Source organism: Podarcis bocagei (genome assembly GCF_964188305.1).
Source record: "Podarcis bocagei genome assembly, chromosome: 7".
NCBI lineage: Eukaryota > Metazoa > Chordata > Lepidosauria > Squamata > Lacertidae > Podarcis > Podarcis bocagei.
The window spans coordinates 33,999,630-34,014,377 of NC_138132.1; the positions used below are offsets into that span (position 1 = coordinate 33,999,630).

A 14,748-nucleotide genomic window follows, 5' to 3' on the forward strand; every position below is an offset into this window, starting at 1 on the left:
CGGTGGAAGTAAGCTAGGAGCGGTGGCTCTCGATATTGGGCTTCAACTCCCATCCTTTTGTCCATGTTTGCCGATGGCAGCTAGAGGTCCACATACGCATCCTTTCCCCTCACGTAGCATGTGGCGAGTACACAATAGCCGCGGGGGAAAGTGGGGTGCGCGCATGCGTCTGGCTGGTACATGAGGGCTTCCAGCAGACGCCCGTTAGGATCCCCGCAGGGGCGAAGAGGTCTCCGGGCTTCCTCAGAAGTGGTTCACCAGCGATGAGGCATGATGGGAGTTGTAGTCCAGTAACTGCCTGAAGGTCCCACGCGGCTGGCGCCGGGTCCTAGAGACGGACATATAGCTATCCCCTGAACTGACAGCGGCTCTTGGCGCGCTTGAAGGGCCGCCTCCCTCCATCAAGCCGCGCGCTATCCGCCGCCCAAGGAAGACGCGGCCTGAGGCCCCCGCCGCTCTTCCCGCCCAACGAGCCACGTGACTGACTCCGCCCCCTCCGCTAATGCTTTTTCCCCACCGCCCCTTTTGTCCTTCGTCGGATGCCGTCGTCTTTCCTAGCAAAGAACGCGAGGCTCCGCCCGCCATCTTCTTCCTCGCGGCTTGTGGTGCTGCTGCCGCCGCCGCCACCACCCGGTTTCGACCGAGCTCCGCCTGCGGGAGATGGGTAAGGCGGCGGGGAGAAGGAGGGGGTTGTCTGCAGGCTTCCCTCCGCCGTCGCTGGCCCCTCCTGCCGCGCGCGGCCCCCTCTCGCCCCCTTGACGCCCGGCCCATCCCATCCGCGCCCCCTGGTTGCCCACCCCCCACATGGCCTGAACTTCCCCGCCCCACCCACAGAATCTGTGTTTCATAGTTTTTTACGCTCGCTGTTTAGCTGGGTGGGGAGATGGGGGCGGTTCCCACTTGTGGCTTACAAGTGTTCCAGATATGACCTGTCCCCTGTCCCTGTCCTCAGTCTTTTAAGAATTAAATGGCCTGGCACAAAAGGAAAATAGGAGAAGGAGGGAGAAGGAAAAAGACACACTCAAGCATTTCCCCTGCTTTCTCTCTCCTTTACAGTGGTTGCTCGAAGTTTAGGTCTTGTGTGTTTACAGGGACCAGGAGGTCTGCCCCTTTATGGCAGGGGCTCCCATTGCTCCCCCCACCACCACCTCTCCAACATTTTACTTTTTCTTTGTACACTCCTCTGATTCTTTATCATTTTGGACCTGCTGCTCTTTGCCATTTTGTCCCGTGTTGCCAGCACTGTGCTGTTCAGAGTAACTGCCAAACTATCCCTGCTTGTCAGCAGCAGCTGTTGTTGTTGTTTAGTCGTTTAGTCGTGTCCGACTCTTCGTGACCCCATGGACCAGAGCACGCCAGGCAGCAGCTGTTAGTTTATTGCTATTGTCACACGAAGATGCCTTCGGCAGAGCCAGAAGCTGGTCCGCCTAACTCAGTGTTGTCTGCACTAACCGACAGCCCTGCACACAAACTTTGGCCCACTAAGCCAAACCCAGCTCTTTAGCTGTGTGCCAAATGAGGGGTGTGATAAAACCTTGAGGGTTTGATGCCTGTCTGGGGTGCATGTGGGGACTCCTGGTGACTGTGATCTCCTGGCAGGCCACAATACATGGCTTGTGGGCTGTGTTTGGCTTGGAGAATCGCTGGTTGCACAGACCTGATGTATAATGTTAGGAACACACTGTGACTACCTAGTTCTGAGTCTCAAACTACTGTTAAATGGGCAACCTCAGAAGATGGTGGACTCTCCAGGTTGGATAGCCATCTGTCAGGGATTCTTTCATTGTGATTTCTGCATTGCAGGGGGCTAGATGACCTTTGGGGTACCATCCAGTTCTACGTCTTTGATTCTGTTGGTCCATCCAGTTCTGTTATATTGACACCAATAGCTCTCAACCTCTTCAGTCCCTGTGTTTGAGAACCCACATTTCCATTTTATGCTACCAATTTGTACAGGGATAGTGTTGCTGCTGCTGCCATTCACCATGTTACAGAGGCCCAATTGGCCTCCATTAGAAGTCAGGCATTTTGCATTGCTGCTCCCATGTTGCAGAACACTCTTCCAGCAGAGATTCAGCAAGCATCCTTCCTTTTGATTTTTAGGTGTTTCTTTAAGACTGCTTAGTCTTAATGCAGCTATTGAAAGCTTTTTTTTGACTCACAAGTCATTTTAATGATTGTTTTGCCATGGCTCTAATGAAGTCTTATTGCTGTACCCCACCCTGATATTTCAGCATATAAAAGATAGGATATAAATACATCTATAAATAGAATAAGTATGCCTTAGGCCAGGCCATAAGCCACCAGTGGGTCCTTAAGCACCAGTTGAAGCCCAGTGGTGTACACCAGTGTTTCCCAACCTTTTCCCAACAATGGCCCCGTTCTGACCTTGTTTCCTTTCTATGGCCCCTCATGGGCATAACCAAGAGGGGGCAGGGGAGCAGTTGCCCACCCCATAAGTAAAAATCAATGCAAATATGAAGTTCTGCCCTCCCCCCTAACAAAAGCCTGCACCTTAACAAAAATCCTGGCTATTCCCTTCCCCTCCCATCCTACTGGTAGAAAGGTAGCTATTTAAATGTTTTGTTTATAAATAGAACATGTTTTGTTTGTAGTTTTTATAATTTATACAAAATACAATTACATAAAATGGTAGGAACATAATGAAATATTGTTGAAGCAGAAAAACATAGAACCATGGAGCTGGAAGGGACCCCAAGGATCATCTTTCTAGTGCAACCCCCTGCAATGTAGGAAAGGTGCACAGGGAGTTCTGTATATATGGGAGAATTTAAAAAAGCAAGTGGTCCTCACTGACCTGGTGCAAAAGTATCTTATCATCTGAAGGAGCCCTGGCCGCCTAGATAAAACACTATAGCCCCCCACACCCTTACCTGGGAGTAAGGCCAACTGAGCTCAGTAGACACTTAGTTATTTACAAGATGCAAGTCAGCAGCACCAGACGACCCTGCTCAGCTAGGCACTGGGGTGGCTTGCACCTTGCAGAGTCAGGCTCAGGCTGCCACTGGGCACAGAACTGACGACATCAACAAGCAGCTCCAGCTCTCCCAGCTCTACCCATTGCCACCCCACCATCGCACTTACCTGACCTGGGGATTTTGGATCGCAGACTCTACTGGTCAAAACAGGAGCCTCAGTGATCGCCCTCTTCTGCTGGAAACAAACCAGAACTGCTCCAAGAAAGCATACATGGCAAAAAGGAGCTCTAGGCCCTGGTGGGTCTCCCTCTTACCCACTTGTGATTGGCCAAGCAGATAGCCAGCCAATCAGGATTTTTTCCCTTTGATACTCACATCCCTCTGTGGCCTCCTAGCCTCATGCTGTGGCCCCCAACTTATGCGATTTTCACCTGTGCCCCCCTTGGGAAATCCTGGGGGCCCCCAGGGGGCTCTATGGCCCCCGGTTCGGAAACACTGGTATACACTGACAGGCAGATGCTCTCTAGGACTTCAGGCAGGGGTTGTTCCCAGATCTCTCTGGAGATGCCAGAGGTTGAAACTGGGACTTCTGCACACAAAGCACATTTCCACCAAAAACTGTGACCCTCCCCTTTTTATTCCTTCCATAAATAGAAACCAGTGCCTACTGCGTTTCCATACTCTTGATGTCACCGAAGAGTGGATTTCAGGGTGGGGCTACATAGGTAGGAGAGGGCTTGGTTCTTAATGGCTAGGGGGTTACTAGAAAGTAGAGTTAGCCCCTCTCCCAGTGTGTCCCTGGGTGCTCTTCTGTAACTTTCTCCCAAAGAATGGAATGACAACATTGGGTGCTAGCTTGCAGTAGGGGCGAAAGTGGATTTTGGGAGGTGGGCTTGTAGAGTGCCCTCGGAAAACAATGATGAGTATTTTGCTGAGGTCTCCTTCTGTCACGAAGGGTATGGCAGGCGGGTCGATTACACAAGAGTATCAAATGCTCTCTTAAAGGAGGTTTGGCTGGCTCCATCTGTGCCTACCTTTTGGCAAGCAGCAAAAATAAGTTTCATCTCATTGTGCTTTTAGAAAGCTTTGTTCATGGACATTTTATTTCATTGTATCGCTGCTGAGCATTAAAATTACTGTAATTGTTGTAAATGTTTATTGCCATGGACATTTTTATACTGCACTAATTATTTTAAAATTCTAAGCTGCTTTGGTGATTTTTCTTACAAATGGGAAATGGGAAGGTACTTCGAAATGGATCATATTTATTGCCACTTTTATATCTCATTCCCCCACCCAAGGAACTCAAGGCAGCATGCATACATCTTTTTCCTCCTCCACCATCACCGCCCTTTCTCCCATTGTATTCTTACAACCATTCTGTGAAATAGGTTACCCAGTAGGGTCTGGTTCAAGATCACTGTTTGTTTCATGGCTGAGCGAGGATTTGAGCCCAGGATCAAGAAACGTCCTCCATTACACCACTGCTGCTTTTGCTGACCCTTCCCTTCCTTAGTAACTAGGGCTAGGAAGAGAAAGTGATATTCTTAGGAGCCAACACTGAATTTTTAGACACAGCTCTGATGTCTAGACACCAGCTTCTCATTCCTAGGGAGTGCATTGTACACACTAAAAATATTTGTGTTGTAAGGCAGGCAGACACGTCTGTGAGAAGGGGACACACTACAGTGGAGCGCCTGTTTGGCCGCTGTTTGGTTCCCCATGGCATGCGCTATTTTACGTGAAGACATCCTAACACTTCTAAAGGGCTTACTTATACTAGAACTAGCTATTGAAACGATTATACGTGAAGAATGTTGGTGTAACATAAAGCTCAAGCTCCTCGTTCCAGTCTTTCATCTATTATGAAGACACTAAACAATTTTTGGTGTGCCTCTGACTCTCAGCCCTGAATCCGCAATAAATGAGTACTGTTACTGATCCACCTATCAGGGCTGTTGTAATGATTACTAAGAGAATCTCTGTGAAGCCTAAGGGTTCACACACTAAGGGTTGGTGTCAGTGTGTGTACCAAATTCCTCTGGAAATTTTAGAACTGTGTGATGTTTTGCAGATACCTAAGGAATTGCTATGACTACCCAGACCTAACATTTCCAGTTCTTCAAACTAAAGTAATCGTTTGATGAGAGAGCTCAACCCTCTTTGACTATCGGTGGTTATGGCAGGGGGAAGAAGGGGCCCTAACCGGACGTCCTACTGCCGCAATCCGCTCTGTGAAACTGGAGCCACTGGGGGCGCTGGCCATTCCACCAGTTCTTCAGTCACCAGCGTGCGCTCCCGTACCAGGTGGGCATGAACCCCCAGAGACTGTTGGATCATTCTGTCTGATACAGAGTTCTGTCCTATCTGAATTCTCTCTTGCTCCTCCAGCACCCAAAGTTGACCCAGTACAGCTCATCAAGCTTAGCTACTTCTTTTGTCCTGTATACAGTGGCTTAGAAAAGTTGATTGGAAACTGCCATACACCAAGAAAGAGCATTGGTCCAACCAGCTCAGTGCTGTCTGCACTGACTGACAGCAGCTCTCCAGAATTTCAGACAGGCCTCTCCCAGCGCTACCTGGAGATGCCAGGGATCAAACCCTGGGACCTTCTGTACAACAAAGCAGATGCTCTAGCGCTGAGCTATGACCCTTTCTCTAAAAGGGAAATGCTGATTCAAATCTCACCCCAGCCACAAACACACTAGCTGTATCCATCAACCACTGCCTCCACCTGCAGTATGGTGGTAGCAATACTGACCTAACTTGCAGGACTGTTAGGGTTTTTCAAGCATGAAACACTGTCAGCTTTGAAAAAGCACTGCAAATGCTTGGGATTTCATAGAGACTGCAACTCCCAATGAGAGCACTTTCACTGTGTCCCATTTAGGTCAGGCCCTACTCTAAATCCCTTTGCTGTGCAATATGAGAATTTTTGCCATGTGAAACTGGAGGTCTACATGGCACCCACCAGCCTGACTGACCTTAGTGGGAGGCTAGAGTGGGAGGAGGCTGATGCCTTTTTAAGAGCCTGGTCATGCTTACATAGCTGTAGGGCAGCCTTCCAATGCTGTGCATCTAAGCCAGGGCTGAGGCATCTTTCTGTGGTGCTTGAGATGTTGTTAGACTTCCAACTCCTATCAACCGCAGCCTCTGTGTGTGTGGCCAGTGCTCAGGGATGGTGGTAGTTACAGTCCAGCAGTTTACAGAGGATCACAGGTTCTCCATCCCTGCCCTAAACCATTTAGGTCTTTAGCGGCTACTGATGCTCTAAATTCAGTGTTGAATGTGTAACTACTGCAGACACCACCTAGGCTCACAAGCAGTCTGGTGGCCAAATTTCTGGAAGTTTCAGGCTCCCTTTAGAAGTATCCCTTTGCAGAAAGCATTACAGTACTCCAGTCTGGGATACTGTATGCTGCCATGACTGATTCTGTTGTTTTTAACGTGTGATATTTTAGTGTATTTTTGGTTTCAATGGAAGCCGCCCAGAGTGGCTAGGGAGGCCCAGCCAGATGAGCGGGGTATAAATAATAAATTATTATTATTATTAATTATTTTTGTCTTGAGCTGCCATGAGTTTCAAAAAGGCGCTGCAAATGATTTACAGAACTTCTTCTTCTTATTATTATTATTATTATTATTATTATTATTATTATTATTATTATTATTATTATTGCTGTAAGACCTTGGCAATGCAGGCACATCACCCTTTCTTGCCTTGGGAAAGTGCTCCATAGTGGCATTGAAGGGAGGGCAAGACAGGTAGAGTAGGGGGCATACAGTGGGGGGCTGCTTATGACACAGAGGAGGGGAAATTGGGAGAATGCAATACATTGGTACAAAAAGTAGCACATTCATGTTAGCAATTTCAGGCCTAATTCTTAGGTGGGTGGATGCATTCAGAAGTTTTTCTGAGCTGTCTTTTTTCCTTCTGCCCCTCTTCCCCTGTAGGAGTGGCTCAGGGACGGGCCTTTCCAGCCCTCCTCTGGCAACCCAGACAGTGGTTCCCCTCCAGCACTGCAAGATCCCAGAGCTTCCCATTGAGAGGAGCATCTTGTTTGAACTCCAGCTCTTCTTCTGCCACCTTATCGCCCTCTTTGTCCACTACATCAACATCTACAAAACAGTGTGGTGGTACCCACCATCACACCCTCCATCCCATACCTCGTTGGTGAGTATCTAGATATCTTGCTGCTCACTTGCAAGATCACAAAATCACATTGATAAGGTCAAGAAAAGTATAGTATAGACATATACACACAAAATAACACTGAAGCTTTTTTATTATTCTCTAAAAGCTTTCTTAAAGAGGAAGACCTTGCACTGCTTCCTTGAACAGGGATCTACAGTGACACCTATTGACAGAACATGTTATAACAGGACAAGTTTTGCTGTAAAAGATGTGCATTAAATACCGTATTTTTCGCTCCATTGGACGCACTGGACCATAGGAGGGGGAGAACAGGGGGAAAAAAATTTTCTTGTTCTCCCCCTCTAAAACAAGGTGCGTTCAAGGTACATTCACCAGAGCTTGTGGGGCTGGCGGTGGAGGGAAGTGCTGCTTTCCCCCACCGCCAGCCTCAAAGATCCCTGAAGCCTTTGGAGCACAGCACCCCGCTGCCCTGCAGAGGTTTGCGCGCAGCCGTCCCCAAGCTAGAGCAGTGAGACGGAGCCCTCCCTCTCGCTGTTCTGGCTTGGGAACAGCCTTGCTAGTTTCTGCAGGACAGTGGGGTGAAGGCACCCCACTGCCCTGCAGAGGTTTGCGCGCAGCCGTCCCCAAGCTAGAGCAGCGAGACGGGCTTAGCGGCGCAGCCTGCATTCGCTCTATAGGACGCACACACATTTCCCCTTAATTTTCGGAGGGGGAAATGTGCGTCCTATAGAACGAAAAATACGGTAATCAGAAAGTGAAAACAGCTGCTTCATTTCATATTTATGACTAGTAGCAAAGCTGGCTTCAGAGATCTGATCAGGCATTTGCCAGTGCCCAGAAGCATCATGGAGCACACTTTGCATGGAATAGCCAAGAAGGTCAGGTTCATTCTGCGAATTCTTGGATTGCACTCCCAACCTCTTTCAGATTAGGCAGGTCCACAAAGGTTCCTTGCCTGCAGGTGGTGGCGGGCAGTATCCTAATGCTGTGGGTATTGTGAGGCAAACCTCTCCAGCTCTATGGTCATAGAACATTCACCCATGTGAGTTAGAAATTGGGGGGGGGGGACAAGTGGAATTCAGCTCAGAGAAGCAATAAGTCTTGGAGTGAGTGACCCTGCCCTTAGTCTTCATGACATTGGATCTTTGGTGGGTTCTTTTTTTCTGCTATAACTTCTCATATGTTTCCCAGTGGCCCATGGGAGCCTCTCCATTTTCATTTTTCTATAAGCTTGTGGACCAATCAAGTCCTCTGTTTCTTTCTACAGAATTTTCATCTCATCGACTTCAACGTCCTGGCAGTGACAACCATTGTTCTGGCAAGGAGGTTGATTGGTGCTATCGTGAAGGAGGTGAAGGAGGTAGAGGCCTGGAGCCCCCCACCCTGTCTGGGGGGTTACTCGCTTCCTGTATTTAAGCCTGTACTTGTTTCAGCTTTTCTTTATTATGTAAAGAGCAGATGTGCTCTGTGGCAGCCTCCATTTATTCCAGTGGACATGTCTATTACTGGCTTCCCATAAGCAAGCAGGGATTAGCCCCGGTGAGCTTCTGTAGGGAGGGAGTTCCAAAAAACATGACCCACTATGTCCTTTCACCCCAGGCTGTAAGGCATGGCCTTCCTCACCTGTCTTAATGGGTGCAGAGAGACCACAGATGGAGTAAAGCAGCCCTTAGTGGATGTTTGGCTTAAGACACATAAAAGTGCAATCCCAAGCATGTTTATTCAAAACTAAGTCCCTTTGAATTCTTTGGGACTTAGTGAATATGCTTAGAGTCTGCAACCCTAGAACTAGGAATTCTGAAGCACTGCTGATTTTTCCCCGCAGGGAGAGGGAATATATGATTTATAGGCTACTATTAAAATGAGGCTGCATTTTAAATTGTATTTTAACCCATATTTTAATAAACTGCCCCCCCCCCCCCGCATTATGTTTTATTATAATTTTATTGTTGTTAGCCGCCCTGAGCCCAGCTCTGGCCAGGGAGGGCAGGGTATAAATAAAAATTTACTGTTAGTATTATTATATGCCCACAAGATGGGGTGATGTTTGCCACTTTGGGAGACTTTAAAAGAGAATTGGACAAATCCATTGAGAATCAGTGGCTGCTAGTCATGACGATGGCCTTCAGTATTGGAGGTGGGATGCCTTGGAATTCCAACAACTGGGGAACATGAGAGTGCTGCTGAGCTTGTGGGCTTCTCACAGGCATCTGGCTGGCCACCGTTGAAACATAATGCTGAATTACTTGGGTCTTTGGCCTGATCCAGCAAGCCAGACTCGTCTTATCTTCCTCTTCCCCCTCCCAGGCTTCTCATACTGGCAAAGTCTCTCTTCCGCGCTCTGTTTTCCTGGTGATCACTCGTTTTGCTGTCCTTACTGGGGCAGGTTGGAGTTTGTGCCGATCCATAATCCACCTCTTCAGGACATACTCACTCCTCAACCTCTTGTTCTTGTGCTATCCGTAAGTACCAGAAAACCCTTCTCATATGATTATAAGTTGCTTTGGGTTGCCTTGGGCAAATAAGTAATAACAGTGAAAATTTCAGAGCCCCTCTCTTTCTGTCCTTCCCAGGTTTGGCATGTATGTCCCCTTCCTGCAGTTAAACTGTGACTTCCGCAAGACTGGCCTCTTCTCCCAAGTGGCCAACATTGGCCCCCGTGACACAGGTGAGGTCAGCTCAAGGGGCAAGGACTACCTCTCTGTTCTGAAGGAGACCTGGAAGCAGCACACCCGACAGTTGTATGGCATGGAAGCCATGCCCACCCACGCCTGCTGTCTCTCCCCGGACCTGATCCGCAACGAGGTGGAGTACTTGAAGATGGACTTCAACTGGCGCATGAAGGAGGTGCTGGTGAGCTCCATGCTCAGCGCATACTATGTGGCCTTTGTGCCCGTCTGGTTTGTGAAGGTATGTGAACAATGGGTGAGTTGCCTCTGCAGCACAAAATCTAATTGAGGGGGGACTTTTTTGACCCAGGGACCGCACTTCCTTCTGAGGAACCTTTCAGAGGCTTCGTGCCAGTGGTGGGCAGGGCCAGAGGCAAAAGTGGGCAAGTGATAAATGCAAATTTTACCTTTGTACAGCAAGCTAGTTTCTACACACAATGAAGTACTGACAAAACAGATAATGTAATAAACAAACACATAAACTGAAACATAAATAAACACAAACATTTCTTTTGTGGGTGGCAACCTGGAAGGAAACAAAAGTGGATATTGTTGCCTTTGAATTTCCCGTTATTTACTTGCTCTTTAAAGCAGGTAGTCAGGCTTGGCAGCTTTTCAGAATTTGGGGTTTTTGTTTTTGTACATGTGTGGTCTTCGTTCCTGTTGGGCCACAGATGATTTGCATGAGTGTGTTTTGTTTAGGCAAAGGCAGCAAATGGTGTCAGTAGCTAGCAACTCTTTGAAATTTTGTACATTGTGGCCTCCTCTGCCACCACCCATGAAATAGAGTGGAGTTGGCCATCCCTGCTGTAGAACGTTCTCACAATCTCATTGCCTTGCACCCAGAAAAGCAGTTCTCTTGGTAGATGCAAATTGGATTGGTTTACTTTGTGGAGGTGAAAGGCCAGCTCTAAAGATACCATGCCTGTCTAACATCTGCATGCTCTCTCTCCCGCCTTGCTTTCCTACAGAATACCCAGTATTACGACAAGCGATGGTCATGTGAGCTGTTCCTCTTGGTTTCCATAAGCACCTCTGTCATCCTCATGCAGCATTTGCTGCCTGCCCGCTACTGTGACCTCCTCCACAAGGCTGCAGCCCACCTGGGCTGCTGGCAGAAGGTTGACCCAGCACTCTGCTCCAACGTGCTACAGCATCAGTAAGCAGATTTCTGATCATGGCTCCCATACTCTTTCTAAAAACATGTCTGGGGCTGGTAGGTAGGGGCAGGATGCAGGTAGCTTATGTGCAAGCTCAACATTGGTCTGAGTAAACTGAGGGCGTCTTGGGACACACAGGGTGTGATAAGCAAGTTGCCTCTTGTGTAAGTTCCTGCTCTCACTGATCCTTAATCGGTTTCTAAAGAACACCGCTTGAAAAGCACCAGTTGACACCATTGGGTATCCTTGGACAACTACCCCTTTGCTCTTCTATCCATGCCTTCTTTAAGGTGTGTATCAGAAGCCGAATCAGATCAAAAGTGAGAAACATACACACACCAGTAAAAATGAGTGCTTCCCTTTTCATCCTGGCATACCTGGTCACATAAAGCAATAGCAGAAGCAGGTAGGGTGAAAATATTGGGTTGCCAGCATTTGATCTGGCCCAAATCCTGTGCATATGGGTCCTTTTTTCCTATTTTTGTCAAGCTACCAGATATTGCTTTGAGCCCAACCAGCAGTGCATGAAGGTAGCAGATCTCCACTGTTCATTGACCCCCCGGCTCTGGTATTCAAAGCCTGCCATTCCTTAGCCTGGGGAGCTTTTATGGCAGGCATAGCCCTTGTTGGATTCTGGCTTCAAAGGCTTTAAAAAGGGGGGGTGATGATAAGAGATTTCAACACCTTTTACATAAAAGTAAATAGCTGGCAGCCCAAGGAAGATTTTCTCCACACACGACATACACACCCACACCCACACCTGAAATAGCACTATCAGGAGTAGCTCATGTCTGCAATTTCATGTCTGGGTAGATGGGTTAGAACAGCCTTCTCTAAGCTGGTGCCCTTGTTTATTGACTAGTGGGAATTATAGTCCAAAATATCAATGACTTGATCTGCAGTTCTCTGAGTTCTTCCTTGGGACTATTCACCATTACACACAGTGGTACTGAGTCTATGAAGTTTTCCCATCTCTCTCCTTCCATCTCAGGTGCCTCTTAAATTATTTTTCAGGTGGACCGAGGAATGCATGTGGCCGCAGGGGGTGCTAGTGAAACACAGCAAAAATGTGTACAAAGCCGTCGGCCACTACAACGTGGCTGTGCCTTCAGATGTCTCCCACTTCCGGTTTCATGTAAGCTTTTGCTCTTTTCCAATACAGAATGATGAATGTATGACTGAGTGAGCTGACATCCTTCTAAGGAGCCCAGTGGTGTGAGGTTCAAGGTAGAACCTCTTCCCGTTTATCCTCACAACAACCCCTATGTGAGGTAGGCTAATCTGAGACAGAGAGAGTGATTGGGTCAAAGAGTTTTGAGCATAGACACACTAATCGCTATGCTGTGTTGGCACTCCTATGCATTCTGTTTGGTGGGCTACCTAAAGGAGCCGCATTCTGCAGCCAGATCTTTAGAGAGCAGGCACAAATGCATAAATTTGCCTGGTTGCCAGATTGGTACTTCTAAGAACATATGAAGGACCTTGCTGCTAGATCAGACCAAAGGCCAACCAGATGCCTGTGAGAAACCCACCAGCAGAACTTGAGCACAACAGCACTTTTCCTCGCCTGTGATTCCCAGCAACTGGTATTCAGAGTCATGCCACCTCCAACATAGAACATAGCCACCATGGCTCTTCAGGCATTTCTTTCTGGCCTAAGTAAGCATGTGAAGGGGTCTGCAGGGATGAGGGTGCTAAGCTGTGCTCTCATGGCCATTCCTGCCACCCTCTGTGAATCAGCAGGTCCCCAGTGCACACGGAGGCTCCCTTTGCTTTCAAAACCTTTTGTTTTTCCAGAGTTCTGAAATACCCAGGCAGCCTCTCTGAGTACAGTTTGCTGTCCAGCCTCATGGCAAGAGCACAGATACTCGGGTGGTGGAGGAACTGGCACATTTCCCCCTGTTTCCCCTGCCCCAACCTTCTCACGTAACACGGAAAGAAGAATGTCTGAAGAGGAGTCGATAGGTAGGTAGGTAGGTAGGTAGGTAGGTAGGTAGGTAGGTAGGTAGGTAGAAAGAAAGAAAGAAAGAGAATAAAATGTTACTATACCCAGGTGAAATCATAGCAGTGCAACAGCTAGCATAGAAGAACTGATGCCCTGAAATTAAACTGATGCCTGTTTAATTAAAAGAGCAGAAAATTCAGCATGGAGAATTCAAGATGGAGAGAGAGAGAAGGAGTTTGTCTTAACCTCAGCCAAGGAAGGCTGTGTCTGTAGCCCCTGCCAGTTGCCCAGGCACCAAAGAAGGGAGACAGAAGGGCCTCTGAGGCCAGTATTAATGCTCAGGCAAGCTGATAAGGTGAAGACAACCTGTTCACATCCCCTTTAGGGCTTCAAAAGTTAATACCAGCACAGTTGGTCTCCTGTGGATAGAGGGTGCACCCTAGAAAACACCCAACACTCTTCTATGGCTGCAGGTTGCAGGGAATGATCAGTAGTGGCTGGAGTTCAAGGACATTTGTCCGCCATTGCTGAACCCCTGATGAACTGTTTGAGAATCACTGCAATAAAGGTTGGAAGGTAGTCTCCAGATTCAAATGGAACATATCGGTTTACACACCTGCATTTACTTTCGAATTCACTTAAGTAGATTTAATCGTTTTAACAAAAGAGCAAGGTTCCACTCCTCTTGCAGACAAAAGTCTAGGCCAGCCTTCATCAACTTGGTGCCCTCCAGATATTTTGGACTACAGCTCCCATCAGGCCTAGTCAGCCAGTGGCGTAGCGTGGGTTGTCAGCACCGGGGGCAAGGCAAGTAATTTGTGCCCCCTAACCCGTGGATTTGTACCCCCTAACCCCCAGATGTTGCGCCCGGTGCGGCTGGCCCCCCCTGCACCCCCCACGCTACGCCACTGTAGTCAGCACAGCCAGTGGTCAAGATTATGGGAGCTTGGAGTCCAAAAGGATTATGGGAACTTGGGAGTCTGGAAGGGCACCAGGTTGGGGAAGGCCAGCCTGGGCAGTTCCCAGGAAATCGCCGATGCCTCACCCATCTCTTGGCCGTCCAGTTCTTTTTCAGCAAACCCCTGCGGATCTTAAACATCCTGATTCTCCTCGAAGGAGCCGTCATCTTCTATCAGCTCTACTCGCTGATTGTGTCAGAGAAGTGGCACCAGACCATCTCGCTGGCCCTGATCCTCTTCAGCAACTACTATGCCTTCTTCAAGCTCCTGCGGGACCGGCTGGTGCTGGGCAAAGCTTACTCGTACTCTGCCACCAGAGACACTGACCAGAAGCTCAACTGAAAGCCTCGCACAAGCAGGCAAACCAACTCTGCCACTTTGTCGGGGGCAGCCAGAGATGCTTCTGCCGCCCCAGGCAGCTGCTCCTCCCTGCTTGAGAAGGAGGCTGCTACCCCAAGGGTGCCGGAGGGCGGTGCTTGGACGGCAGTGTGCAGCAGTCAGGCCGGCCCTGAGCTTTGTATGTTCGTTTTTTTACACTGCTTTTTGTCTTTGTTTTGTTTTGTTTTTCTTTGATAACTGATACAATGAGGTAAATATCTTATTTTTATACTCCCAGCTATTGTCAGCCTGGTTTGTCCAGTAGCAAGAGCAAAGCAGCGGGTTCTTGGTTTAAATCTCAGAGCTGATCTAGAGAAGTGGCAAAGAGTCCTGACCTGTTATCCAAGCAAAAGTCCCCTGTTCAAATCTTGCCTCTGTTACAAACTTGGTAGGTGGACTTAGGCCAGTCTTACTTCCTCAGCGCCCCAGTCTGCAGTATGAAGTCCTGCTGGCCCGCCTTGCAAGGCAGTTGTGAGGATTACTGAATCAATGGAAGTTGAAGCAGTTTGAAATTGTTGAGATATACTCTCTTAACGCTTGGG

General features: G+C 48.3%; 1 protein-coding gene across 4 annotated transcripts; it reads left to right on the forward strand.

Moving 5' to 3' along the window:
* Positions 1–513: 513 nt before the first annotated feature.
* TMEM39B (transmembrane protein 39B) lies at positions 514–14,443 on the forward strand. 4 transcript variants are annotated; one of them, XM_081202490.1, is made up of 9 exons: positions 514–664; positions 5,014–5,246; positions 6,894–7,113; positions 8,363–8,455; positions 9,403–9,557; positions 9,669–10,005; positions 10,736–10,923; positions 11,939–12,059; positions 13,934–14,443. In XM_081202490.1, exons 2-9 carry the CDS (start codon positions 5,119–5,121, stop codon positions 14,168–14,170), a joined length of 1,479 nt encoding a protein of 492 aa, XP_081058616.1. In that variant the 5' UTR covers positions 514–664; positions 5,014–5,118; the 3' UTR covers positions 14,171–14,443. The 4 variants fall into 4 exon arrangements, with proteins under 4 accessions (XP_081058616.1, XP_081058619.1, XP_081058617.1 ...); XM_081202493.1 differs by having other exon boundaries at positions 8,363–8,446; XM_081202492.1 differs by having other exon boundaries at positions 544–664; positions 5,126–5,246.
* The last annotated feature ends 305 nt before the right edge of the window (positions 14,444–14,748 follow it).